The sequence below is a fragment of the Thermobia domestica genome, chromosome 2 (genome assembly GCF_964235325.1).
Source record: "Thermobia domestica chromosome 2, izTheDome1.hap1.1, whole genome shotgun sequence".
Classification (NCBI taxonomy): Eukaryota; Metazoa; Arthropoda; class Insecta; order Zygentoma; family Lepismatidae; genus Thermobia; species Thermobia domestica.
The window spans coordinates 85,942,127-85,968,878 of record NC_137455.1 but is presented as its reverse complement, the minus strand read 5'-3'; the positions used below and the strand labels follow the sequence as shown (position 1 = coordinate 85,968,878).

The following is a 26,752-nucleotide window of genomic DNA, read 5'->3' as shown; positions in this document are numbered from 1 at the left end:
TGCATTTGGTGATTTTTTTTTTTTTTCATATACAGCCACATTAATTCACGTTGAATACGATCAAAGATATGACTTATGGAGAATTTTGTTTATTGCTATCCCCTAAAATCATCATTGTTTCTTATGATAAGACTTTTTTCTTAACACTAAGCGTACTGATATTTTTCGAGTATGAGAAATATTTTGAGAACCTGGCATTCCTGAGGGTTTAGTCCTAACTTTTTTATTTATTTATTTAAAGATAGCAGTTCAATGTAACTTCTCAACTCTAGGAGAAGAAGAAGCAAATCGAGTAGTTACTTGAAACTGTTTCAAATAGTTTTCTGTGACAGGGATGCCACTTTTAGTGATTTCGTACTAGTTTTAGTGATTTTATCATTGAACTAGTGATCTAGTACGTACTTCGCGTAAATCTGCACAATCTAGTGATTTTTGGTGTTTCATTTCTCATGCAGATAAATGACAAGGAAATGATTTTTAAAATAACAAGGAAAAATGTTTTTCGGTTCAAAATCTTTTGTTCCACTCTGAAAGCAACCCCTGCCTTGAAATGACCATGGGTAAACAGAGAGTATCTTTGACACTGTCTCTTTATGTTTGCTGTTATGGGATGAAATTGTGAGTTACTTATTGTGAGCAGGTAGTTTTCTGAAGTAACTGGAGAAATAATAATTCTCTGCTTCTACGTTTTGTCACGTACGGAGGCGCTGGCAGTATCATTGACGTTGCTTGTTCCCAATGATTTTAAAGGAGGAAGAAATCATACTAATATACGTATTAATAAAATGTACCAGTACAGATGAAAGTTTCATCTGTGACATACTTGTTGAATATAAATCTTTTGATATTATCACGTACAAGCACTCTAAACTTCTATCCTTTCGTATTATCTGTACAATTTTTAACCTAACTAATTTCTCACGAGAAAATTTTTGGCTCATGGGATTTGAAGTCTGGACACTTGTACTTTCTTCTTGCACTAATCAGTAAACTAATTTAGGTTTCTAAGAAAGATATCAATAAACAGGAAGGTCAACAATGCTAACCGCCGCTGTTTGGTACACATTTTTAAAACAGTTCGTTGGAGTCTTATATTAGTTTAGTTAGCAATTTCGTTCGGTATCTTATGGAGTGCGTATCGTTTGTAGGTTCTCGCTGTTCATAATATCCATATTGATTTCCCAGAACTTTCAGTTTCCTTTTTTCTTTCATAAAAAAAGATGGATTTGCCTTCTGCAGGTAGGCAGGCTTTATATTCACTTGATAGACGTAAGTATTCATTTTGTAATCAGTTCTTAATTTTGAGAAGTTATTAAAAGTCACACATTTGTGCTAACCGTTCAAGGTATTCCAAATGATTTCCATCTATGTAGTACATAATTACAGCATTTCTGTACTAACAACTACAGATGTAAAATTAATTCAAGTAATCCAGAGGCGGCTCTTGAGGGAGATCACATGGTAAATGTTTAAATTTTATCGCTAAGTTAAGGGAAGACATACATAATGTATGTATTCTTGTATGCATTATAAGGAATTAGCGCATGGGATAAGCTTTCTTTTCTTAGCTTGTAGCAATAAAATTATAATTGTTACCAGTGTGACTCCTCTCGACAGCCGCCACTGAATTATTCGCCCGAAATCTTTTCGACCCCCCCCCCACTGTCCTGTTCTGGATACGGGAAATCTTACGGGACACTAGGGAGAAGGAATAGTATCTAGCGATTATAGTTTGATAAAGTTAATTCAGATTCTCTTCCTCTCCCGATATATATATATAGTATTTACATTTAGTGATTTTTAGTGATTTTCCACTCTCTAATTTAGTACTAAATGTTGATTGTTCGTTAGCAACCCTGGTCTGTGAGTGTGCGCGCTCTCTATAGCTACAAGAGCATAGTGTTGTCGATGTGCATTTAATTTTAATTGTGAAATTGTAAGAAACATTCATAGTATCATTAAACCGAACTATTGTGAAACGAACCAGCGTTTCTGTTATACAGTCCTTCACTGAGTATGATTTCAAGATGTGTAAAGTTCTCTAAACTTCTCTAGACGTTATTAGACCATATTTTAGGCTATAAGTGCATGCATATTTTCAAAGTTCTAGATCATACAAAACCGAACCATAATTATGTTGTATTAAACTTTCCCAGCGTGACTAATGCCCAAGGTCCTCGGTTCAAACCCAGCTGGTGGGGTATATGCCTCGGATGCAAACCCGATTAGTGGTTCACATTCCACTTACACAGGTGGTTCCATCTGATATAGCATTAGTGCTGAAAGCGACATCAAACTCTAATCAACTCTATGGCCTATGGAACCCGGAGGTTCAATGCCGCATTCACAAAAGCTCTCCACTTACTTCTGTCCTTAGCCAGCTGGGTCCAGTTTCTACTTTGTATTCCTATTTCTGCGAGATCCATTTTAATATTGTCCTTTCATTTGCGCCTAGGTCTTTCTAATAGTCGTTTTCTGGTTGGTCTTCCAGTTAAGACTTTGAAGCTTTCCTACTTGCTTCATCCTGGCTACATGACGTACCTACCTGAGCCTCCTAGACTTGATGACCCTAACAATGTTTGGTAAACAGTATAAATTATATAGTTCCTCGTTATGAAGTTTCCGCCATTCCCTATTCCCGTTTCTCTTGGGTCCGAATAATTGTCTCAGAATCTTGTTCTCAAATACTTTCAGTCTGTGTTCTTCCTTCCGAGTAAGCGACTATGTTTCGCAACCATACAGAACAACAGGCATGATATCGTCCGCGACGACAAGAGAGTTTGAACTGAATATTAACACGAATTCCCTGTTTTCTGGCGACATTTAATTTCTTCGTGAATATGGTTTTCTTCTGTTAATATTGATTCTAGATATTTGAAAGTATCCGTTATATTAAAAGTATTATTCGATATGTTAATGCATCCATAGTTTGCCGTATTACGATCTCGACGAACTTCCATGTATTTAGTTTTCTCTGCATTTACTTCTAAACCCATGTCCCTGCAAGCGTTTAATAAGACACCTGCATTTCTTTCTATTGTTCTCCGATCATCCCCTATTAAATGTACATCAACAGCATATGTCATAACCTGGTGAACCCCATTCAACTCTAGGCCCTGGTTGCTATTTTTGATTTTCCTTATAGCGTATTCCAGAACAAAGTTGAATAATAATGGCGACAAGATATCTCCTTCTTTCAGGCCATTCTCGACGTGAAAGCTCGTGGACAAAAATTTTCCTACCCGGACTTTACTTTGAGATTCATTTAAACATATCTCAATTAATCTAATTAGCTCTTTCGGTATTCCAAATTATGTAAAAATGTTATACAATGTTTCCCTCCTAACCGAGTCGTAAGCCTTTCTAAAATTAATAAATAGTTGATGCACGGGGGTATTGTATTCCCACTTCTTTTCGAGTATTTGTCGAATAGTAAATATTTGGTCGGTAGTTGATCGATTTCGTCTAAATCTGCACTGATAATCTCCAATAATTTCATCTGCGTATGTAGTCAAGCTTGCTAATAGAAAGTTTGAGAAGATTTTATAGGACGTTGACAGAAGAGAAATGCCTCGATAATTATTAGTCAGTTTTGCAGCCTTTCTTATGGCAATTCTTCCTTGTTCCAGATAAGGACAATGAGTTTATGTATCTTGTTCCATAATTTTTCGCCTCCAACTAAAATTAACCTAGCCGAAACTTCGTCTACACCCGGAGATTTGTGTTTCTTTAATTTCTTTATAGCAATTTTTACTTCTATTCGGTTAGGTTCTGGGATGTACGGTTCTGCGGTGTGTATTTCTCTTTCTCTACAAACATTAATTTTTGGATGCATGTTAAGCAATTCGTCAAAGAAATCTTTCCATCTATTTAAGACACTATCTGTATCAGTAAGAACTGTTCCGTCAGCTTTCTTTAATATATAAGCACGAGGTTGATAGCCTCTCTTAAATTCGTTGATCCCCATATAGATGTCCGGAATGCTTTTATTTTTATTATTATCTTCAAGTTCCTTAATTTTAGCTTCCAAAAAATCGCGTAATCAGTCAATACATTATATTAAAAATGTAATTAGTAGTTGTTGGAATATATTGCAGTAATAGGCGCTAGCTCAGGACAATATAAAATTTTATTGTTAAAAGAAGAAAAAGAATTATATAGACTATTCTATATTATATTGTGTTTTTGATAGATTTTTGCAGCATTATAATAGGTATTGGTTCTTATATTTAAAATTTATATATGCATTGTAATTTATCTCAGTTCATGTGGGAGGTATTAAAGAGCACTCTGGTATTTATTAATTGGTGTTAAAATTATTTGGTACATATTATTTATATGGGATAAAGTTTAGGTGTTGATGGCCTAAAAAATAAGCCTAACATTAAAAGTAGGTAAAACTGCATAAATAACTTACGAGCAGTAACCCATGAATTTTTTTACATGTTAACAGTAGTTGAATAATAATTAAATGTAAAATTTTAGACTTAAAATACACTGTGAAGTTGTTTTGATAGGAATTACTTCTGTTCTAAGCAATGTGTGTTTAGCTTAAATAAAAACCTATTGATTTTTAATCTACAACCTTTCTGTGACATGTTTGATATTAGCGTATAAAATATTTTGTGATCTGTGAACATGTTAAACCCGGGTATATTGTAGAAAAAACGAAATCCTGAATTTGCATTCTCCATTTACACTACCCTTGAGTGAATGGGAAGTTGATATTCTTTTAAATACAAGAATTTTTGTCATACTATTATTGAAACTCATATAATTGAAGTGATGCCATCTGAATTTCTAAAACACTTTTATATTTTCAATTAATTTTCCCGAAAGAATATGAATTTGCACTATACTACAAGGACTTATAAAATGTTGCTATTGTAAAGGTATATAAAGAAATCCGCCATCAGACACACAACGTATCAGGTAAAGCCAATGAAAGGAACAATCCTTTCCTAAATGCTTTCAATATTTAGTGTGTTACTAATGAGAACCTGATATTTCGTCTGATGCTTCCTAAGTCGTAAGTAACAAGGCAACAAATATGGGGTTGTGAAGGCTCAAACTGGTAAGGGGCTCAGTAGAAAGTGCTCACCCGTTTTATCCTTCACATTTCATAGGCACTGGTAGTTATGATTTTATTCTTCACTTTTGTCCTTTTCTTACCTTTTTACTTAGAGACTGTTTGGCATAGCCAGACGAAACTTTTATTATTATTATTATTAATGACCATTTTAGTATTTGTAACATTTAAAATATGTTATTTACTTATTAGATTTGTAAATGGTTTGCATGTTCACCCATTATCAGTATCAGTCAAAATTTGATAAGTTTTTAGTAAACATGTATGTGTTCAACTAAAAATATTCTGAGGACAAGTTAAACCTTTATTAATCCAGCAGTGGTGATATGAGTGAACAACGAAATCAATGTGCAAAAGTGATCATGTAGATTGTACCAAATATTAGCGGTGTATTTTCTTTCCTTCTTTTACGTTTTCCCAATCCCAAATTCATAGGATGAAGAGAGAAGAAATTGTGTTGAACATATAACTGTTACTATATATACAAATAGGTAGCAAATGATGTCTTAGTTTTTAAATAATAAAACTGATATGTACAAATATTTATTTATTTCCAGTCGAGGAGCACAACGTCTCTCATTCAGCAAGGAAAAGTTAGCGTCTCTTCGTAAGTATTTTATTTTTAAATTATTGTCTTCTATATAGCGTAAATACCTAATAATAAAAATTACCTGGTAACCTCTTTTCTTCGAAGCTCGTATTAACACAATTTAAGTTATTGTGTGTATGTGCTCTTTACCACCATTTTCGCCACTTTATTGCCCACATAATCCTCATTTCTTTTCATGATGTGACCATACCACTGTAATCTTCTTTCTTGTACTTTCTTCCAAGTCTCAATTACCTTAACACTGCTTCGTTGCCTCCTGTTCCTTCATTTATCTTGTCCACCCTGATGACATCATCCATCCGTCTTAGCACTTTCATTTCAGTGACATCTAGTTGCTTGTCTTGCATCTTCTTCATTGATTCCCCGTTTCTTTCGCTATAACGTAATGGGTCTTACTATGGTATTATAGGCTTATCTTGTAACTCTGGCGCGGATTCTTTTATCGCAAGAACACCTGATATCTTCTTCCAGTTCATCCATTTCACATTAATTATATGGCTTGTTTCAACATCCGAACTCCCGTCCTTAATAAGAACTGAACCAATATATTTAAATGCATTTTTTTAATATAATAATAATATCTTGTCCTTTTATCTGTATTTTTGCTTTAATTTCTCCGCCAAACTTCAGCACAATTCAGTGCCATTTTTAGGGACGGATAAATGGTGAGGGTTGGCGTCAGAAAGGACATCCGGTTGTAAAATTCGCTCTAAAATATTTTCATAACGATTCGTTCCAATAATAATACACAATAATGGTGGACACTACGAGATTAGTTTCTTGACATCATTGAATATATGTACTTCTTTAACCCTTTTGCAGAAAAAAAATTGCGGTTCCCTTAATTGAGATTCTTTTCGCCTGAGTGTACGATGACTGCAATATTCTGTAATTAGTCTGCTGTGGATTGTATTTACTTTTCATACGCTTTTATAACCTGTAGAGTCCTCTTTACAAATTTCGTGGAAATTATTATTTTTGACCAAACCTAAGACAAAGAACACTTTTGGTCAATCTTGGAGATTGGAAGACCTCTGATGACGCCACACTATTTATTCACAATATTATAAACAACATAAGAAAATATTAAAAATACACTATGTCGTTGAATGTAACTAATTATTATTATTATTCTTACAGCTGCAATGCAGGAGAAGCTATATTAGTAGTGTGGGATGAAGAACACCAAAATTATGCTATTTATCAAGAATCTTCAATTTATTACTTTTTACATAGTGATTGTCTGGAGCCGTTAGGACTTCGCACTCATTCAGGTTAGAAAGAAGATTTATTAGAAGTAAAATTCTTTTGATCAAAAATAACTCGTTTCTAGGATCTAATTTTAGATTTAATTTTTGTGTTGGAACTATTTATCATGGTAACGAAAAGATTGGTACGAATTTCAGACATTAGTATTTGTGTTCATTATGTACAGTACCAGTGGACAGTTCATAATGTCCACAATGATATTCCAATATTTAAATGCGTATTATGAGCAGACAAGTATCTACCCACACTTCATTTCGCATGGAGATCACACTGCAACACACAAGTTTTATCTTAAACTTATATTTCAATAAAACTCCATATAGATACTTCAGGTTGTACAAAGCACAGCCAGTGTACACTCAAATTTCATGCGAAATATCGAATATGGCGGAATGTGTGGCATCTCTTGTTAGCTGTTTCGAATTCGTGTAGCAGGTACACGGTACATTCAATTTTAAATCTGCACATTCAGCAGGTACCAAAGCAAATATTTGGAAGAATTTCTTTTGGGAGCCATACGTCTTACTTCCTTAAAAACAGATTTACAGCCAGAGATGGAATATCTGATGAAACTGGGTAGTCTGAATGGATACCCAGCTTCATTATTAAATAATTGGTATAATCGGGTTGGAAGGAATGTAAGTTGACATGAAGGATAAAAGATGGATAGGATTGCCTATTTTTCCTAGATTGACAACTGCATTAAATAGAATTTACACACAATACGGTTTACGTACAGCTTTAAAACCACCTAAAACTTTAGAAAAGGACATCGCCCAATTTGAGAGTTATTACACAGATTCCAATGAAAAATTGGGTATTTATGAAATAAAATGCAGTTGCCAAGAGGGTTACATAGGCAAAACGAAATGAAATTTAAAAGTCCGAGTAAAGGAACACATTAGAGATTCGAAAGCGGAAAATCCGGTGTTAGGTTTATCGAAACATTTAAAAGAACGCAACACAGGGTAGAAGATCCAAAAATTTTATTTGGAGCTAGAAATGAAGTAGAAAGACTGATTTTTGAAAATTTATTTATTCATTAAAAAAAAAAAAAGGGGGGGGGGGATGGCTAAGTAACGAATGGGATGCGGTTATCACAAAATTTTCACAATATTGGCATAATAATAAAAATAACATGAATTGGCAACCTTCCAACAGAAACATAAAAGGCGCACAAACTGACTCCGCCATACTTTAGTTTGCTTCAAGAACATCTGCAGATCGCTGACGCGCGTGTCAAAGTGTTTTCCACACAGCTCTCCCCCTTGGTAAGTCCGTTCCTTTTTATTCCTTGATGTTTCTATTCTTTTTCTTCCTGTTTTTAACCTCCGTGACCAAGACTCCAGGGGAAAGTCGAAAGCTTGAAATTTAAAGATTCAGGAATTACAGAAACCTGTAAGTAGAATGATAGTCACAATTCCTGAGCGTGGTTTTGCAATGTCTAAATCTGTTAAATTTGTAACATTGCGTGGTTGCCTCCCATTAAGACATGATAGAAAAGTATTTGCAAAATATATGCAAATGGAATAGACGAACTTATACACTGTGTACGGACAAAAATGTTCACCTTTCTGATTCCTTAAATTAATAGAAAATGAACATAGATCAAACTTGCACAATGGATACTCACTTTAGAAACACTTCTTTTTACGTTTTAGACAATCTTCTCCGAGACGCCGGGGTTGTCATCACCATTTCCCTCACTGTCAGTCGTAAGACAATGATCACACTATTTTTTGGTTTTCTTAAATGATACAAGATCCTTGTCGATTCTGTTTCTGCGTACTACCAAATAACTTGTGCGCTCTCACTAAGAGTCGAACAATGCTAAATGCCACGTCGACTAACAACTACACTACATTATAACACACTACAGGGAACTTTTTACTCTTCTGTTGCATTTAGATTCAGAGCGGCATTATCTTCAAAACACAAATAAGGGACTTCTTCAAGTGCTCGAGTCCCATGGGATAACTTGTATCTCTACCATGTCTCATTTATCCATCAATAGGTTCCGCAGCAGTACATTTTCCAAATCCTTGAACGCTGTTCCCATCATGATTTAACATCATGAATTGAAACTGTACGCTTCATGTGTGTTCGATGGTACTCGTTGCGACGGTTTGTCAGTGCTGCTGTGAAAGAAATTTGGAAAAAACTAGTGTCCTGATCCATTGATATTACAGAAGTTAGATACGTATATGGTATGCATTACAAAGCGTATCGTGTTGTTGACTGAGATGGGATAAAAGAGACAATGCGTAAGTAAGTCAGCAGTAGTAGTAATAGTAATTCTATGAATATTTACGTTCAGAAGAGAATGATATATCTTTTGTCGAAAAGTTGCCAAGTGTCAAGACCCCACCGTCAGAACATGTGGTGATTTTTCAGTATGTACTGTATGAAGGATTGCTCGCCTATCTAAGTAATGACACTACAACCAATGTATGTAAGACACTGTTCGCGTGATTTTCGGACTTAATTCCTTGCATTTTTTTTAACGTATTCACAGAAATACTGTGGGCATTTATAAAAAGAAAAAATCTTGCAAAGAACATTTCAAAACTTCAGTGTTGATTCCGAATCCTGTGATTTTAAGTCAGTGCGCAACGGCATTTTCAAGTATGCTTTGAACGTACTTGTTTATATCTCTTTGAGATGTAAGCCCATACAAAGCCTACATTCTGCAATATTTATCATTAGCACATCTGTGTAATGATAGTGTTTCTATATGGCTTTTACATTTCTAGTTAAATTAAGAAGGTGCTGCAGAAAGTATATATTCTTTAATAGAATGTGCTTGTTTATCTGGGCATTGTTTAATAGATGTGCGTGTTTATTTATCTACCTTAAGCACTATTTTTTCGAATGCCCTTTACAAATGTGTTTAGTAAATAATCAGATTTGATAAAAATTATAAGTAAAAATTGTTAAACTGTGATGTAAATTTAAATTTGTTTCGCAAATTGCTACGCTAAAAGCAAAATGAAACAATTAAAAAAAAAAAAAAAAAAAAAAAAAACGCGGTACCATAATGTCATTTTCGTAATTGTAGGAAAACTGCATGTAAAGTTTGGTATCCAATAGTAATGTAGTCATCAGTTAAATTGAAATGATGTACTGTACGAAGAGGAATTTATGTTTTTTGCATATTTCGGTTTTCCACAACGTACTAATGTGCATTAAAAGTCAGCTGTTGCATTTACCTGGCTTTTTGGCGCCGATTTGTAAACATTAGCATTTAGTCTTCTTTTCCTCTTTGACGACAACCTATAGATTATCGAAAAGCTTAAATGTACATGGTCTATTCAAAAAGCAGCCGGTAAAAGATACTATTACTCACTTGGAGCTTTGAAACCACAATTATTTTCCAAAGTAGTCTCTTTGGGGTTAAGCAATATTTCTCCCAGTAGCTCTTCTCCAATAGCCAATAAGTTCCTTGTGAGTGAAGTATTGCTGAGTCATCATGTCCCGCATAATGTCTTCATATAACTCAAATCGGGTTCCTTTAAGAAGCGTTTTCAGCTTAAGAACCGTTAAAAATCAGGAGCCAAGTCGTGAGAATACGGAGCCTTGCAAACTAGAGGAATGTTAGATATGGTGAAGAAACCTGGAGTCAGGTGCGAAGAATGGAAGTACGTTGTCTTAATGCAGCTATCAAGTTTTCGTTCCCTATAGGTTGAGTCGTTTGCACTTCACAACATCACGAAGGCGACGTTGTAGGTGTTACTGTTAGATAACAATGTATTTGTCTGTGGCAGTTATTTGTAATGCATTACTCTATAAGAGAATCAATGAAAATGGCTTAATACTACTGCTTAAGTCGTTCCGTGATTTCGTAACAGTTCAAAATTCGATAAGCATTTAGTACACTTTTCATCATACGCTTACTAGCAACTACTGACGCTGTCTACATGCCCATAGTGCCTTATATTTCCCCACCAGAGGACAAAAACAGGTATTGCATTTATTTCTGCAAAATAGTGAGGTATTTTCTAAATGTTTTTTCTCTTCTTTCTTTAGTAGTTAATATTATATAATTACTTTACATTCCGAATACAAATATTAATTTTGTTTCGTTTTGTTAGTAGATGGATCTCCTAGACGAATGTACTGTACTGCTGAAGTTGTAGAAAAGGAATACTGTCAAGCCAAAAAGGTAAAATTCTATTTTTGGTATAAATAAGCTTAAATATTGTAGCAATACTTAGATGTTAAATTATTTGTATATTATGAGGTTATTAGAAATACTATGCATGAAGAATATTTCTATTATCCTGGTGAGGGAGGAAAGCAGCCGTAAGGTTTTGTTGTATTTTAAATTCATTCAGTAATTCATTGGTGAAGTCTTGAAGGTAAAGTTTATGACAACATTTCAGAATTCTTTACCAGAAAGATTTTAATTAAAGTTAATTAAAAAATCATTTAAATTATGATTGAGTAAAGACTTCTAAATTATTATTATTACAATTTTCACATAACATTAGGTAAGTTTTAGAAAATATAATGGAATGGTACAAGCTTTAACTTCGAAACATCATCACCTCCTTTCCACAGGATAAAACTAATTTACGGAGTGCAATGTACTATGATTTGTTTCCCAATTGTATAATGAGTGTTATATGCTTGTATTTGTATTGTAGAATATAGACACATATTGCTAATAAAACTCCAACTGACCAAAGCAGTATATATATTTTAAGATTATATATTTGTGTTACAGTTTCCGCTATGTAACACAAATATATATATAATCTTAAAATATATATATATATATATATATATATATATATATATACTGCTTTGGTCAGTTGTAGTTTTATTAGCAGTCTTGAATTTTCCAAAGCTGCATTGAATAATTTACAAGGTACATATTCTATTTTAGTAATAAGTTGTCTCTCACAGTGCACATTGAGTTTGAAATGGAGGCAGGCAAGAAAAGGAACAGCATTGTGAATGACAATTTTCGTCTACTTACGAGAAAAAGAAAGAAAAAAAAAAGTAATTCTGGCCTTGTAGATTCTTTCTGTATGTATTAGCTACGCAATTTCCTTGTTTGTTGTGAATCACAAATGCTCTAATTCTTTACAAGTCATAAAATAAATAAATAAAATAAAATGCAACGTATGTTTTGTATATATATACTTTTTATTTATTTTATTTTTATTTATTTACTTTTTAGAAAGTATTTTTATTTATTTATTTTTTAGAAAGATTCATATTTTTAATTATCACCACCAGAACTAATTCTGGCATTCCTTTGGAATATCTCAGTTAGAAGTGATTACGTATTGTCTGATAAGTACATTTAAAAATATTAGTAATTATGAAAAAGTGTACAGTTTATCGAGTATTTATAATAAACTCTGCTGCAGTACCTTCACTTTCACAATGAGTTCACGCTGTATCTTTGAAAGTAATCCATGTTCCACACTTTTTCTGTGTTAATTATTTGAAATAGTTAGCAGTTAACTAATCTTGTATGGTTAGCAAGCATTACCTAATTACCTAGGTAAATAATCTCATATGAAGCAATTTGAACGTTAGTACTTATTGTACATAAATATTCGTTCTAATTAACTAAAAAAACATATCTACTTTTTCAGCCTGAAAATAGGTACAGGGTACCAATGGGAACAAAGTTCTACAGAGTAAAGGTGAAACCGCTACAAAAGGAGTCCCTGCTACATAGCCATTGTTCGCCACGAAGTGAAAGTAGCAAGAAATAGCAAAAGAGGAATCGCGGTTAGGTGAAGTTTTTCCCTAAATGGTGATCAACTAAATAAGAGGAAGCATTGGTTGCAACAGCAGTAGCATGTACATTCATGCAATTTCTATCTTCTGTTTATATATTTGCAGTTTTCTTTTTCTATATACATTATATGAGAAAACTATTACAGTTATTCTAAAAGAAACAGAAAGGCTGGTTCCTTTCAAATGCTACTGGAAATAGGTAAATGTGAATAGTAAAGGCTGTGATTTTCTCTGTTGCTGCCTGCAGGCCTCGGGCAAACGTTGGAAAAGGTATATTGAGAAGAGTTGTGGTTTGGACGTTGTATGGGAGCCCTGCTCACTGTATTTCACTTTATTCTATTTTTACTAGGACATATTCGTGGATCGTTATAAAGACTCGCAGGTGAATAGTTTAAAAATTAACAAAAAAGTGTGCAGTTTCTGTTCACTAAATGCTAGTGAAAAATGGTCTTCGTAAATAGATATAATTCTTAGATGATACGAGTAGTCTTTTAACATTTGACCCTTAATGGTCTTGTCACAATTAATGGAAATTCCTGTTCCATTTCTTACATCAAATACAATAAGTAATCACTCTTTCAGAGTATACACAATTAAAATATACACCCCCCTAGAGAGCGTGAATTATTGTTTTTGTTTGTACCTGGAATTCAAGAATTGTAGATTGTATTTAGAGTTCATTGTGATAAATGCGTAGGATTTCTTCGTATGCGAAGAAAGAAAGAATAATGTGTTGCAAAAATAAGATTTTGATAATCATTTAGTAAAAGTTTTAAGTAACAATTTTAAAATTATTCGAAAGAAAAAAAATTAAAATAAGTCAACTGCTTTTAAATTATATGCTAGTCAACAAGTTTGTATAATCATTAACTAGCACGAATTTTTCATTATTTCTTTGTCCATCTCCTTCCATTTGATTCTGGAAGAATTGAAGTTACATATTCCTGTAAGAGCGTATGTTAAAGTATGTCCTGACTTCAATGCATTGACTCACTTGGAATAGAAGTAGACTCGAAAGGGTTGGCACATTTTCACATATTGATTGTGTTAAAGGAATTTGAGAGCTTTATGTGGAGATTTTGTATAATGCATGCTAAAATTTAGTGCTGCTATATCGATGTTTTTGTATTAGTGTAAGGCATCGTATGATTAAATCAAGATCATTATTTACAAGATGGTTTCTAGTGGAAAGTATGGCAAAGAGTGAAACGTATATTATCGTCACATGTGTAAAGATTTTGTGTAGATACGTGGAATCACGAATAATAATGGTCAGATTACTCAGTGGGGTCGTTAAATTGTTTGATGTGCAGGATTAATCTGATTTCTATCGGAGATATTTGTGCAAGTGTTTTTTTTTTCTTTCTTTTTTATTGTGTTGTGCAAGTGCTTTTTTCTTTCTTTTTTATTGTGTTTGTGTGTGTGTGTGTGTGTGTGTGTGTGTGTGTGTGTCATCGAAAAGTATAATTCACATGCAAGATGAGTTTTGGCTCAAATAATTGTCAACTTTCTTTCACCAAAATCAATTTTGCTCATAATAATCAGGCTGAAGATTGCAAATATTGTTAGTTAACGGACAAAATGACAAGATGTGTGTCAGGAAAAAATCTCCTATTTTGTGGGAAAATCGTCCAATTTCTAGATATTTTTCTTGCTCTTTTCTATAAAAATAAATTTTAATCTAAAATAGATCGAAATTGATCAAAATATGTCTTGTAGGTAGTGTGTGTGTGAGTGTTTTATGGTTTTTCGGACAGAAGTAGAAGATAAAGAAAGACGTATATAATAAATTGTGTCCTATTCTTCCAATATTTGCGTGTAGCCCTTCGTGACCAAATGGCTAATGCGCGAACTTTCTATTCACTTAGTTCAAAGTTCAATTCTCAATGGAGAGCCGCGGTGGCTTAGTGGTAGAGCCTTCACCTCTGGTGCATAGGGTCCTTGGTTCGATCCAGCTCGCGCCAAGCGAGCCTTGTGGTGGACAAACACCGTGTGTATGGGTTTACTCCGGGCTCTCTCGTTTCCTCCCACTTTCTTCATTTCACCATTGCAATCATTTCTCATCATCACCGTCTCCATTAGCCTAGCCGACATAATCGTGGGACGAAAAACTGAAAGATTTCATTTTATTTAATTTCGATTCCCGATAGGAGTGCTTCCCTCGGATATAGGCCCGAGTAGTTATTCGGATCCCACTTTGAACAGCATGTCCCGTCTCATATATACTTTGTACTGAACAGAGACATTAAATTTCTGTCAGTCAGTTTATTATCTGATATTTTCAGAATAATAGAAAGAAAAGTCGAATTATTTAATTTGAAAAAAAAATGTAAAAATTCTTTTGAAATTCAACACATTAAATGCTCTTTGAAAGTAATCTTTAAGAAGAATTTTCTGATATATGATCTTTAAATGTAAAAATATAGGCGAAAGGAATATTGTTGTTTCCACAAATCCTTGGAAATTCCTTCCGTCACACATTTTTATACTTTTTTTAGTATTTACTAATACTAACAACGATAGCTGTTCTGTGCTTCAAAATTGTAACGTATGTACCTGTATTGGCTTTGGTACAGTATTTTTGGATGCAAAGACGACTTCCTTATTTCTATAGGATGTCAAAGTATTGCCGTCAGGAGAAGTGTATTTTAAAGAAAAACTAGATTTTATAGTGTTATCTTGATATTTCAGCGTAATATGAAAAATCTCTAGTCCAGAGATATTGTTCCGTTTATATCGGATTTTCTTTTTTCCTTTAAAGACCGTATAAGGAAAGTAAGATATTTGGGTGGGGAAGAGTGTGTAATTCACTTTCATTATCGTTAAAAGTAGTCCCATATTTCCTGCAGGACTTGTTAAAGAAAAATAGTTTCGGTTAGAGTTATGATCGCTTATTTATGTGTATATAAGGAATGCAGTAACACTAAAGGCTGTAAGCTATGTGATTTATTTTTATTAGCATTTGTCATGTTCCTTTTATTTTCTTCCTTTTTCAGATGACATTTTCAAGTTTTGTTTCTTTGTTTGTTTTATTTAGATAATAATTTGTTACCTATAGTGCTAAAGCAATCAGATTTCTAACACCGTTGATTTTTAGTTTTATTTCTCTCTATGTATTATATGTATATGTATATTTTATATAATTTCAATGAATATATTAATTTTTAAATAATATGTTAATGAATGTTGTTGTTTAATTATACGAAACAAAATAACACCATATATTTGTTATAGCATGTAGAATTCACTGATAAGTGAGTCACAAGGTACAATGGCCATCACGTCTGGGATTTGGCGGGAGAAATTGGTATTTGTAAATAATTTTGTGCAATATATAAATATATGTATGTATGTATAATGTATATAGAAATATTTATACTAATATATTTTTACATGTGCATTTAAAGCAACTTAGTCAGTTTGAGAGTTGATTGTAAGTGAAACAGAAGTTGCATTTTGTGTGTATGTGGTCCACAAGAAGCAGTATGTTCATGACAATGTTTATATATTGTGTACTGTATGAATTGTGGGTGATGTTTGTGAAGTTAGAATTGAAGGTTGTGCAACTTGGCTTTACGTAACAATGACTTCATTTTTCTACAACTTGCAGTATTTCCGAGAGCATTGTGACAGGCACAAGTTGACTCTCATGCACTTAGCTTGAAAGTTGTAACATAAATAATTGAAAGTGTTCTTTTTTATCAATAAATTTTAGGAATTTTTTTGTTCGATTATTTTACCTGAATATTGTGCATTTTCTCTAGATATCAGAGTTGTAATATTGTTAATTTTAAAGCTATACAAAAAATATTTTGTGCATAATCTAAAATGGGTTATACTGTAAGAATGACACCATGTCAGCCATGTTTAGGGATAGGAAAGACTCTTCTAAATGGTAACACAGAAAAGTTACAGATTTATTGAAAATGTTGTTGGCAACCACAGCAAAATGTGGTGCTTTGTAAATTGTGACTAACGCGAACTTCATTGATCACGTAATTTAGCGTTTTTAGCGACAAGAAAAGCTTTACGTCACTACTTATAATGCGAATATCAAAAGACAAAATGTTCCCTAAACTTATGAGAAATCAAAATAGCAAGAGAGGTCACATCCATAAATTGGTTACCAAGGAAAGAAATTAAAAGTTTCTTCAAATTCATATTTTGCATGTTCCGAAAAGGAGGATCCCGAAAGGAAACGTTAGTAGGCTGAAAGAGTAATGGCTTCGAGATTTGTGACTGAATTAAAATCTTCGTGGATTCCTTGTAAACTGTAGATTGTGAAAGTTGTTTTCACAATAAATTTGAAGGAAGGAACGAAGGAAAGAAATATTTCTACAACCAATCTTATAAATTTTAGTTTTATAGATATTTTCTTAGGTTTTGCGTGCGGGGGCAGGGGGCATAAATTTTCCGATATAGGTTGAGTATCATGTTTTTCATACCATATTATTTACGATTGATTTATATATATATATATATATATATATATCAAACTCAGGTGCACAACTGACTCCCTCTGCAGCTCCAAATTACAGCCTGCTATAGCATTGACCCCACAATGGACAGACCGGATCTGTCAGACATGCCGACATGGGGAAAGCTGATATTTTTATAGTTTTTAATCTACGTCAAAAGGAGTTTCTGTACCTTACAGATATTGTCTGCACATGGTATTAATGTAGACGTGCAGCTTCAGTTGCTGTTATTCTATGCACAACGAAGCATCTAATTTGTTTGAGTCTGTGAAACCCAGCCCATCCGCTTGCGTTTATGTTCATCAGAGTTGCCAAGTTTTTCACAGGAAAAAAGGGAAAATTTTACAATTTCTAAATGAAAAAAAAGGAAGATATGCAGTCGTTGATCTAGCCCGGAGCCGAGGGACGGGGACATAGGTCCCAATTTTTTTGTAACAAAAATAATTGAAGTATTATTTATGTATTTTTGTAAGTTTATAGTAAGCGTTACCTTTTATTCTTTATTAGAAACTTTTTTGTAACATTAGATATTCCTAGTTTCTATTAACGAAGTGCGCAACGGATTTCAAATTAAAATGACCTGGGTAAACTCACGATATAGCTATTATAGTCTGGGTTCTGGCTGCCCCCCCCCCCCCCCCCGAGTTTTTAATTCAAGATTCGCCACAGAAGATATGTTATATTCATAATTTACAGTGGCTCAAAGAAGCATTGCTCTCTCAAGGTATGTAACATCATTCACTGTACTCCCAGCTTATGTATTATTCCATGCGAATTATTGAGCAGCGAAGAATGATCGCCTTTATATATATATATATATATATATATATATATATATATATATATATATATATATATATATAACCATTTTTAGTACTTGGTAGGTCGACCATTACTTTCGATCATTGCACAACCTCTTCGGCATCGAACGCACCAAGCTGTCTGTGGTCTCACGAGAAATTTTACCCCATTCTGCTAGTAATACACTTTTCAGGTCCTTTTTGTTAGAGATGTCATGTTTGCAAATGTTTTGTTAAAAGTAATGCCATAAATTCTCGATTGCGTTGATATCAGGTGATTGTAGTGGTGTTTCCATCCAACGAGGTGTGTTATATAGCAACCAGATCCAAGTATTTAGGACTGTATGCTTAGGGTCATTGGGGAGGGAGACCCATTTTTTCCACACTTGGAGGAAAATGTTCCTTCAGAATGTTTATATAAGTCTTCTGGTCCGTTGTCTCTTCAATAAAGCACAAATAATTCACACAACTTGCTCTCATACAATTCCATCACATAACAGAACTCGATCCATGTTTCACAGCGGCTGTCAGATTTTTCTTATCTAGTTCTGCATTCTTCTTCCTCCACACAATCACACGTCCGTCTGACTTGAAGATATTAAATTTACTCTCATCGGTAAAAATGACTATTTTCCAGTAAAAATGACTTTTCCAGAACTTATAACTGTCATTTTTGTGCTCTTTCGCGTACGTCAATCTCTTTTTTCCTTGTTCGCCTTGCTTATGTAGGGCTTTCGACGGGCTATTCTTCCCCTATATCTCCTATTACGAAGCACATATCTGATGGTTTCAGCTTATACAGTCACTCCCACTTCAAGTTCCACTTCAAGTGTTAAGTTAGGCGCACTTAATCTCGAATTTTTGGCCACTTGACGCACAATGTTTCGTTTTGCTGTCAGTGAAAAGCTTTGACGTGCAGCCGCTTCTCAGTGCATTATGTACTCTTTTTGTTTTCTTGAACCGGTAAACAATATTTTGAACCGTTGTTCTTTGTCTTCGAATAGTTTTGCTGATTTCCGCAAGCAATTTTCCATACTGAAACTGTTCCACTACAATCTTCCTTTCTACCTCCGTTGTTTCGTTCGCTTTTCTCCCTATTGTTGCTTCATGAAAAGCACGACGATATTGCTGTCCACTTTCCTACAACTAAAGTCTCTTGTGTACAAAACCAGACAGGTTTTCGAGGGTGAAACCACCTGAGAGAGCGCGTGTTCATAATCAAGATGTTTGCTCGCCCAATAGTTATTTAGCGTTGAATGCCGCCCGACCTTGAATATTGCTGCTGTTGGAAAACAACGGGGTATATTCCGGTTGTCTGTATGCGTACGTCACATACACATGTGCATGAATGTCTTTCATAAGTATTACGATCACACGTAACATGGTTGTTCTACTTTTGTCTCATACCTCTTTTCCGACTAATACTTTTTTGAGCCACTGTACATGTAACAAAAACACATATGATTTCACGAAATAACGTGAAATAATTGGAAACAGGGGGACTTTGATCAAAACTAATTGCAACACATAAAACTCAAAAAAGGATATTACAATGCTGTGAAATCTCAAGTGGTTTGGGTTCCACATTAAACTGTAAATTATTGTTTCATGTAGCCTCGGTACTGAAAAGTACGCTAAATTCCAATGCAAAAAAAAAAGTATATTACCGAAATCTTCATTGCCTTGCATTTGTATTTAATGGAGATTTTTCATCTCTTTAACAGTCCTACTTCCTTTTTTATACCTTCAAAAAGCTCTTGCAGGACTATATTGAAATTCATACGCACGTGGAGTTCTACTTTTATTAGTTCACAATAGCTTATGTTCCGGACATCAATATATCACGATCAATCAGAACTGCGATATGATCAACAGAGTGTTGAGACAAAGACTAAGATGCCAAAAGCAAATTATTATTAAAGTTGCGGTGTCGGTTGGATAGGAGGCAAAAACGCAATGTTGCATTTTCTCTTCATTGGTTTGTGTTGTGCGAGAAATTTGTTCCTGTAATTTACACACACACACACAAAATCACACTATCGTGAAAAATAATTTTAAAGAGGCTTAATGGAAGAAATCATCTTAAGGAAAAAATAAAAACGCATAACACAAAATGTTCCAGAAAAACGAAAAAACTTACAAGAAAATAAGATCTCACAACTTTAATGTCATCGTTTGCATTTTTCATTAATGTAAACTGCCAAGTTTTTATATATATATAAAGGAAAGCAAGTTTAATGTTACTGTAAATTGAAAGAAATTACGCTTCACATGTACCGTTACTAGGCAAAATATGACTTGGGTATCCTAGACCCAACCCGTCCTTTCATATAACTTTTTCTAACTCGTCCATTGTAGAGTTAACAGATTTGTCGAGTACTGTAAATCTTTTGTGTGTGTGTGAAATCTAAAAATACCCACTTGTTTAAGGTCTGTCGTGTGATAATCCTAAGTTTAAGTTACATTAAATGTGTATATCATATATGCATTTTGAAAAAAGAAAGGACATTTAACTAAATTCGAAGAAGAAATCAATATAGTCAAACCACAAACATTTCTGTTCACTTAAATGAAAGGGCAAAAATACGCTCCCATTTAAATCAGTGGACTAAAATAAACAGTTTAAATGGTGCAGTTATTCAATGTCGTTCATATATTTTTTTAAAATAAATGTTACTCTGTGAGCTTACTACTGTTGCTACTACCACCACCACCAATAATAATAATAAACTTACACCCCACCAATAGACATGAGGAAATAAAATTCACAAACGATGTGGAAGTCATGTTTTTGTATAGCATTTCTCCGCTCCAAAAATTGAAAGCGCTGATGTGAAGGCGATTTACAACAAAAGTAACTTAAGCTGAGGATACATACGTTCACTACATAAAATAAAATGCTTAATTAAAATAAAAGTTGAAATTGGTGCCCCTAATCCCAAATTGTAGGTTCTAGCAGTGTTGCATGTGGGACAAATACTACCTTTCCATCGATTTACGAGGGCTGGAAGGAAAAAGTGGCAACACTGTCCTATCCCCGCACAGGGAATTTTGAGTGAGCTGTAGTTGGCAACACTTGCAGCGGGTGGGTGGAGCTATACAACGCGGGTGGTGGCGCTAGTGTAGGTGCGGTAGTGATCGTAGTGAAGTGTGTTGAATGCAGGTTGGCAAAGCACACCGCTCTAAAGGTGATGTTTTCCAAGTTAGAACAACGTTCATGGATCAAGATCGAAGTGGCCCGTGGTAAAAACGCCACGGAATGTCACTCCGGACTACGTGAAGCATGCGGGAATGACACATTACCATATCGGACTGTGGCACGTTGGGTAGCAGCGTTTCGTGCAGGACGTGGCAGTGTGCAACAGGAACCAGGTGGAGGACGCCATGCAGTCAACAAACTGAGTCATTGAATTGCTGCATGTGTTCAGGAGATAGACTACGAGGGAACTGGCGAACGAGGTAGGAACATCCCATACCACAGTGTTGAATGTGTTACACAATGTCCTTGGGTACTGAAAAATTGCATCCCGGTGGGTACAGCACCACCTTACAGACGTTCAGAAATGGCTGAGATACACCCTCGCAGGTGATCATTTGACACGGTACAGACGGGAAGGTCGCGCGTTCCTGGACAGGGTTATCGCACTTGACGAAACATGGGTGCGCTCGTATGAGCCAGAATTGAAGCACCAATCAAATGAATGGCGCCACCCATCATCTCCCCGACCCAAGAAGCTGCGTCAGGAACCTGGGAATGTGAAGGTAATGCTGATACTGGCATACAATGTACAGGGCATACAATAATTTTACCGCATGCAGTTCCTCCGAACCAGACTGTCAATGCAGTGTACTACCGAGATTTCTGAAAGAACATCTTCGTCCTGCACTCCGCAGGAAACGACCCAAATTCATCAGGGATCCACCCATTGTTTTGTATGACAACGCCCGTTGTCACAACGCAGGTGTTGTGAGGGACCTGTTTGCACGATGGGGGTGGGAGGTTCTAGAGCGCCCACCCTATTCACCGGAAAGGAGTCCATGTGACTTCATCTGTTCCCTTTGATGAAAGAACCACTGCGAGGGATGCGTTTCCGCAGCAGAGATGCCATACTTCGAGCTATAGGGCAGACATCAACAAAGAGGGCACCGCTGCTGGTAGCCTGCGACTTCCCCATATCTGGCAACGGGTGCAACGTGTTGCAGGGGATTACATTGAAGGCTTGTAGAAATTTCATGTTTGTCCAATAAAGGGTTCGTGAATGATTTGTCTGTTGCCACTTTTTTCTTTCCAGCCCTCGTATAAGGCTACACTTAAAAAAAAAAAATAATACATTTATTTCATAGCCATGTCTTGGGTATTAATTTTGAAAGGATATTAAGTGTTCAGTTCTATGACTACGGATCGTGGCTGTTATTTTCTGAAGTAAAGATATAATTCTTGTATTGACCGAACTATTATGTAGTTACATGAAAAAGTACCTGGTGGCAAAGATACGAGATGCATTTTTGCCTATTGATGTAAAGAATCCATCTGCAAAGCTATCGTGGAATTTTGTACGTCACTGTTTGTTAAAATTACAGCATGAAAAAGTACATAATGATACGGATATGTCAAAAGTTACAGATTTTGTACGTCAGGATATGATTGCAAGTTCAACGGGATGATGCATGTGTCGACCCAGCAGACTCTTGATTCGTTGTTGGAGCAATATTGCGAGAGGGCGCGAACAAGTGAACAGATATGTGACCAAACGTCACTATCACTAACCGATTTCAATTAATGCAATATAAACAGATGACAGTTCGAACGAGATCGTATTCGCAAGCTACGGGAAGGGTGGACTTCTCTGCTTTGAAGGTTGGACGGTGTGTGCTGAACGCTGGACTGGAGGCATGGATGTGTTTCCGTCATCTTCCACTGACTGGAACCACAAGTACCTCAAACAATGAGTGTGTAAACATTATCGCTGGTAAGCTGAATTGAAGAAGGTCGTGTTTTCTGACAAGTTCCCCTTCAATTGTTCTACACTGATAGTGGCATATGCATTACACCCTGTGGTGTGTTTAATCTGTCAGAGTGCATTATTGGGCTTCATAGCCCCGAGTGCCAGGTGTAGTTGTGTGGGGAGCGACATTGGTATAGTTCGCAGAAAAAAAAAAACTACAACATGAGCGTGTAAGTTTGTGAAACGACGAAGTCTTTTGTTCCAAAATAAGTGTGCAGAGGAGGACGCTGATGTTTCTTCTGGCGTGATTCGTGTCACTTAGACGTTATGTTGATTCCCTGGGCTGTTAGGCGTAGTTTCACAATAAACATACATGCTTATGTTGCAGGTTTTTTGCTGCGGACTGTACAACACGCGACTTCGGCTGCTATTGATTGAAGGTTATCTCACTAGCGATGGCACATCAGGTAGGTTCTAGAGACCTAGATGACACTTCCTTCAGCCCGATGTCATACTTTAGCAGAACAATGAACGAACACATGCATAACGGAATAAGTAATCCTTCTTTTAGGAACGACTGGTATTGCTGCTACCCTAGACTGCACAGTCGCCATGGGATATGATTTGTCAACACCTCATCCGTCATTGTCCAGCAGACAGCGTCGATGTTTTGTCGGCTCTCGCACAACCAGTGTGGCAGGCGATTCCTCTCTCAAGAGCACATTCCATTGCTTGTTTGATTCGATACCATGATGTATAAAGTCTCTGACCACAGCACATTGATGCTTCACGACATACAGTTTTATCAAGGTTAGATGTGCTGCATAGTTCTTAAATTATAATTATTTCTGTACAGACATGTATACATTTCATTCTACTCACACGTGTCTTTCTTGGTCTTGCAATTTTCACAAATAGTAATATATATTAATTGCGACCGTGACTGTCCTTCAGTGCAAATATTATTACTAACTAAAAACAACTCTATTATACTTCAACATTATTTATTTATTTCTCACTTTTTTTGCTAGCATTTGTCATTTGAAATTAGAGAGAAAGGAAGTTAACAGAGAGAGAGGAGAGAGAAACAGTTCAATATGACTAACAAAAGGAATTCTGTACAATTTGTACATCACAGGAAAGGCAAATACGTTGTTTCTAGTGCATGTGGTAAGGAAACATGGAATCCGTGTGACAATGGTGGAATGAGGAATGAGGTGAACCTGAAATGGATGGTGGCTGACTCCCATAGTGAACAATTGAGGAACTGGCATTCATATCATGGAGGCCATGATTATCAGTCATGTTATGAAGTCCTGAATTATGTATGGAAGAAGTTTCACACTGTAGCCGCATATCTGACACACATGAAAGAGAACTGTTCATATTGTCTTCGGGAATACCGTGCATTCTGGAGTTCACCAAAGAATCATGAGAAATGCCACAATGTAATCGTGAAATATTAAGATCTTCATCTGATGCACACTGCTGTAACCGTGACATGTCTATTTCGTTTTCGGCACAGTGCATTCCAGTGTTACTCATTGTTGTGTTGTCCGATACACAATGCATATTGTTTGTTGTTGGATCTACACACTGAAGTCTCATGGGAGAACAGTGTTGTAATCCTAGTGGATTATTGCTAGTTACAGGAGTGCTTTGTGAAGTTACCAAATGGTGTGGAAGATCATTGGTGGGACAATGCTCCTGGTGGATAAGCGGGGGCACTGGTGTTAATGGATCACCTTGCATATTTCCTGGATCAGTAAACATCCAGGATTGACATTCACTATAATCAATTTCTTGTTTCACTGACTCAGCAAACTGTTCCGAGCGATGAATAGTACCACTTCCGAGATCCAATAGTGTTGGTGGGGATGTTTTCGCATCATAAGTACTCATAATTGCATCATGACGACTATCGGGTGGCCGAAGTGGCTGATCCAACTGAAAAATCTGATCCGGTTGCATGAGATCTCCTCCGAAAGAATCCAAAAGAAATCCTGGATCTCGGGGTGTATCATATTGCACTAGATTGCTGTTCCCATCGTACGCTGCGGTCTCCTTGGGTAACGTTGAAAAGAAGTTCTCGGCTGTAAGCTGATGATGATCTGGGACATCTAAACTTGTAGCAGGGCCAGGGTCTGTATTTGTCCTTTCAAGCCAATAGGAGTCCATCGTTGCTGGAGGTATCGTCAAACTGTTACGTCGATCGCATAAGCATTCAAAGGGCGGACAAGAGCAAGTATATCCCAAGTTACCTAAAAAGAAAAGAATGCCTTATAGTAGCACATTACTGAAAAGATCATAACAGATAAAGCAAGATACAGACATTCTAATACAATGCATATTTAATGATTTTTCTTCAAAATCAAAGAAATATCTACTAACATACAATTTCGTTCTGATATATGAACGTTTATCGCGTATACCTTTAACAAGTTTTGCTCCAGATTCATTTTCAAATATAGGCTGAAAGAGACCTTTCGTTGAAATTGATCTCAATTTAATATTCGTAGTTCTTTCAACATTAAAAGCATATTTCCTTCAAATCATTCATTAGCATTATGCAAAGACCACACTCTATTCATTATATCATTACTTGTACATTTTTTAAATATTAAATGTGACTACAATTTATTGAACATAGGGCAATCTAATAATAATAATAATAATAATAATAATAATAATAATAATAATAATAATAATAAACACGCAAGTAACGTTCTCCAATTTGTTTCCCCTCTAAGATTGCATAAAATGATTTGACAAGAACTTTAGTTAGATCAGCGTTTCCCAACCTTTTTCAACTTGCAGCACACTACGGGTGTTACTTGGATTCTCGCGGCACACTTAGAGATATTATTATTTGTAAATATAAAACACAGCGGCATTTTTTTCTGTGATTATTGATCTCCTTCTCACAGAGAAGAAAGCTCTATCACTGTTTTTTCCCCGTGGTAATGCTTATTTTTCATTTTAATTTAAAAATAGAAAACAATTGCAATGAAATATTGGACTCAATTTTTAAAAATACGCTTTCTTTTTAAAAACTGTACCCAACCTTTTACTAAGGAGGAGGATCACTAAATAACGAACGAAAAAACAAATCTCTTTTACTTTTAAAACACAAATGTGGGTAATTTGTCGAAAGGATTGAATGATACTTTAAATTTTCAAGTTACGAAATAGTCTGCAACAATAAAGAAGCAATAATGGTCATAACAATGATAACAAATACTTTTTTCAACATTAGAAATGTACAGAACACTAATCCGGTATGGAACTTAAAATTGTAGATTCATAGTAGAGGTTCATAGTAATGTGAAATACAAATATACATTTTCCCCTATGTTTTGCAATTTGATTACTATAAAATGAATAATTTTGTTTCGATTCCTCGCGGCACACCAGCGGCCCATTCACGGCACACCAGTGTGCCGCGGCACACTGGTTGGGAAACGCTGAGTTAGATGAACGCCTAATGCTACACACAGCAGAATGAAGATAAACTTAAAAGTTTGTTATTTCTGTACATCAGTGTAGGTAATGACGGCATAACACAGATGTCGAACACTGTCTTATTACAGTGATGTAAATATTTTACATCATCTCTATATAAAAAAGAAAAAGTGCTGACTGACTCAACGTCCAGGCCGAATCACTTTAGCTAGAAACTTGAAATTTTGACTGCATAGGATTTGTGATGTAAGGTACCTTAAGAAAAGATTTTAGGAAATTCGACGGGAAGGGGGAAAATGGGGTGGCAATTATTACAGTAAAACGTCCGTATCTCCGAATTT

General features: G+C 35.3%; 2 protein-coding genes across 8 annotated transcripts in view; one reads left to right on the top strand and one right to left on the bottom strand.

Annotated features, from left to right (window-relative positions):
- The window catches only part of Atg17 (autophagy-related 17), a 93,982-nt gene extending 77,535 nt beyond the window's left edge, over positions 1-16,447 (top strand). For 4 of the 5 annotated variants that reach the window (XM_081743628.1, XM_081743602.1, XM_081743613.1 and 1 more), the window contains exons 18-21: positions 5,647-5,696; positions 6,840-6,973; positions 11,060-11,130; positions 12,578-16,447. In XM_081743628.1, coding sequence (XP_081599754.1) covers positions 5,647-5,696; positions 6,840-6,973; positions 11,060-11,130; positions 12,578-12,700 — 378 coding nt within the window. In that variant the 3' untranslated portion in view covers positions 12,701-16,447. The remainder of the gene's footprint in view (positions 1-5,646; positions 5,697-6,839; positions 6,974-11,059; positions 11,131-12,577) is intronic. The other variant, XM_081743621.1, reaches the window with a different exon arrangement.
- A 7,479-nt stretch (positions 16,448-23,926) lies between these two features.
- gcm (glial cells missing) overlaps positions 23,927-26,752 on the bottom strand; it is a 46,889-nt gene continuing 44,063 nt past the window's right edge. For 2 of the 3 annotated variants that reach the window (XM_081743582.1, XM_081743590.1), the window contains exon 7: positions 23,928-25,210. In XM_081743582.1, the coding sequence (XP_081599708.1) occupies positions 24,108-25,210 (1,103 nt within the window). In that variant the 3' untranslated portion in view covers positions 23,928-24,107. Of the gene's footprint in view, positions 25,211-26,752 lie in introns of all 3 variants that reach the window. The other variant, XM_081743576.1, reaches the window with a different exon arrangement.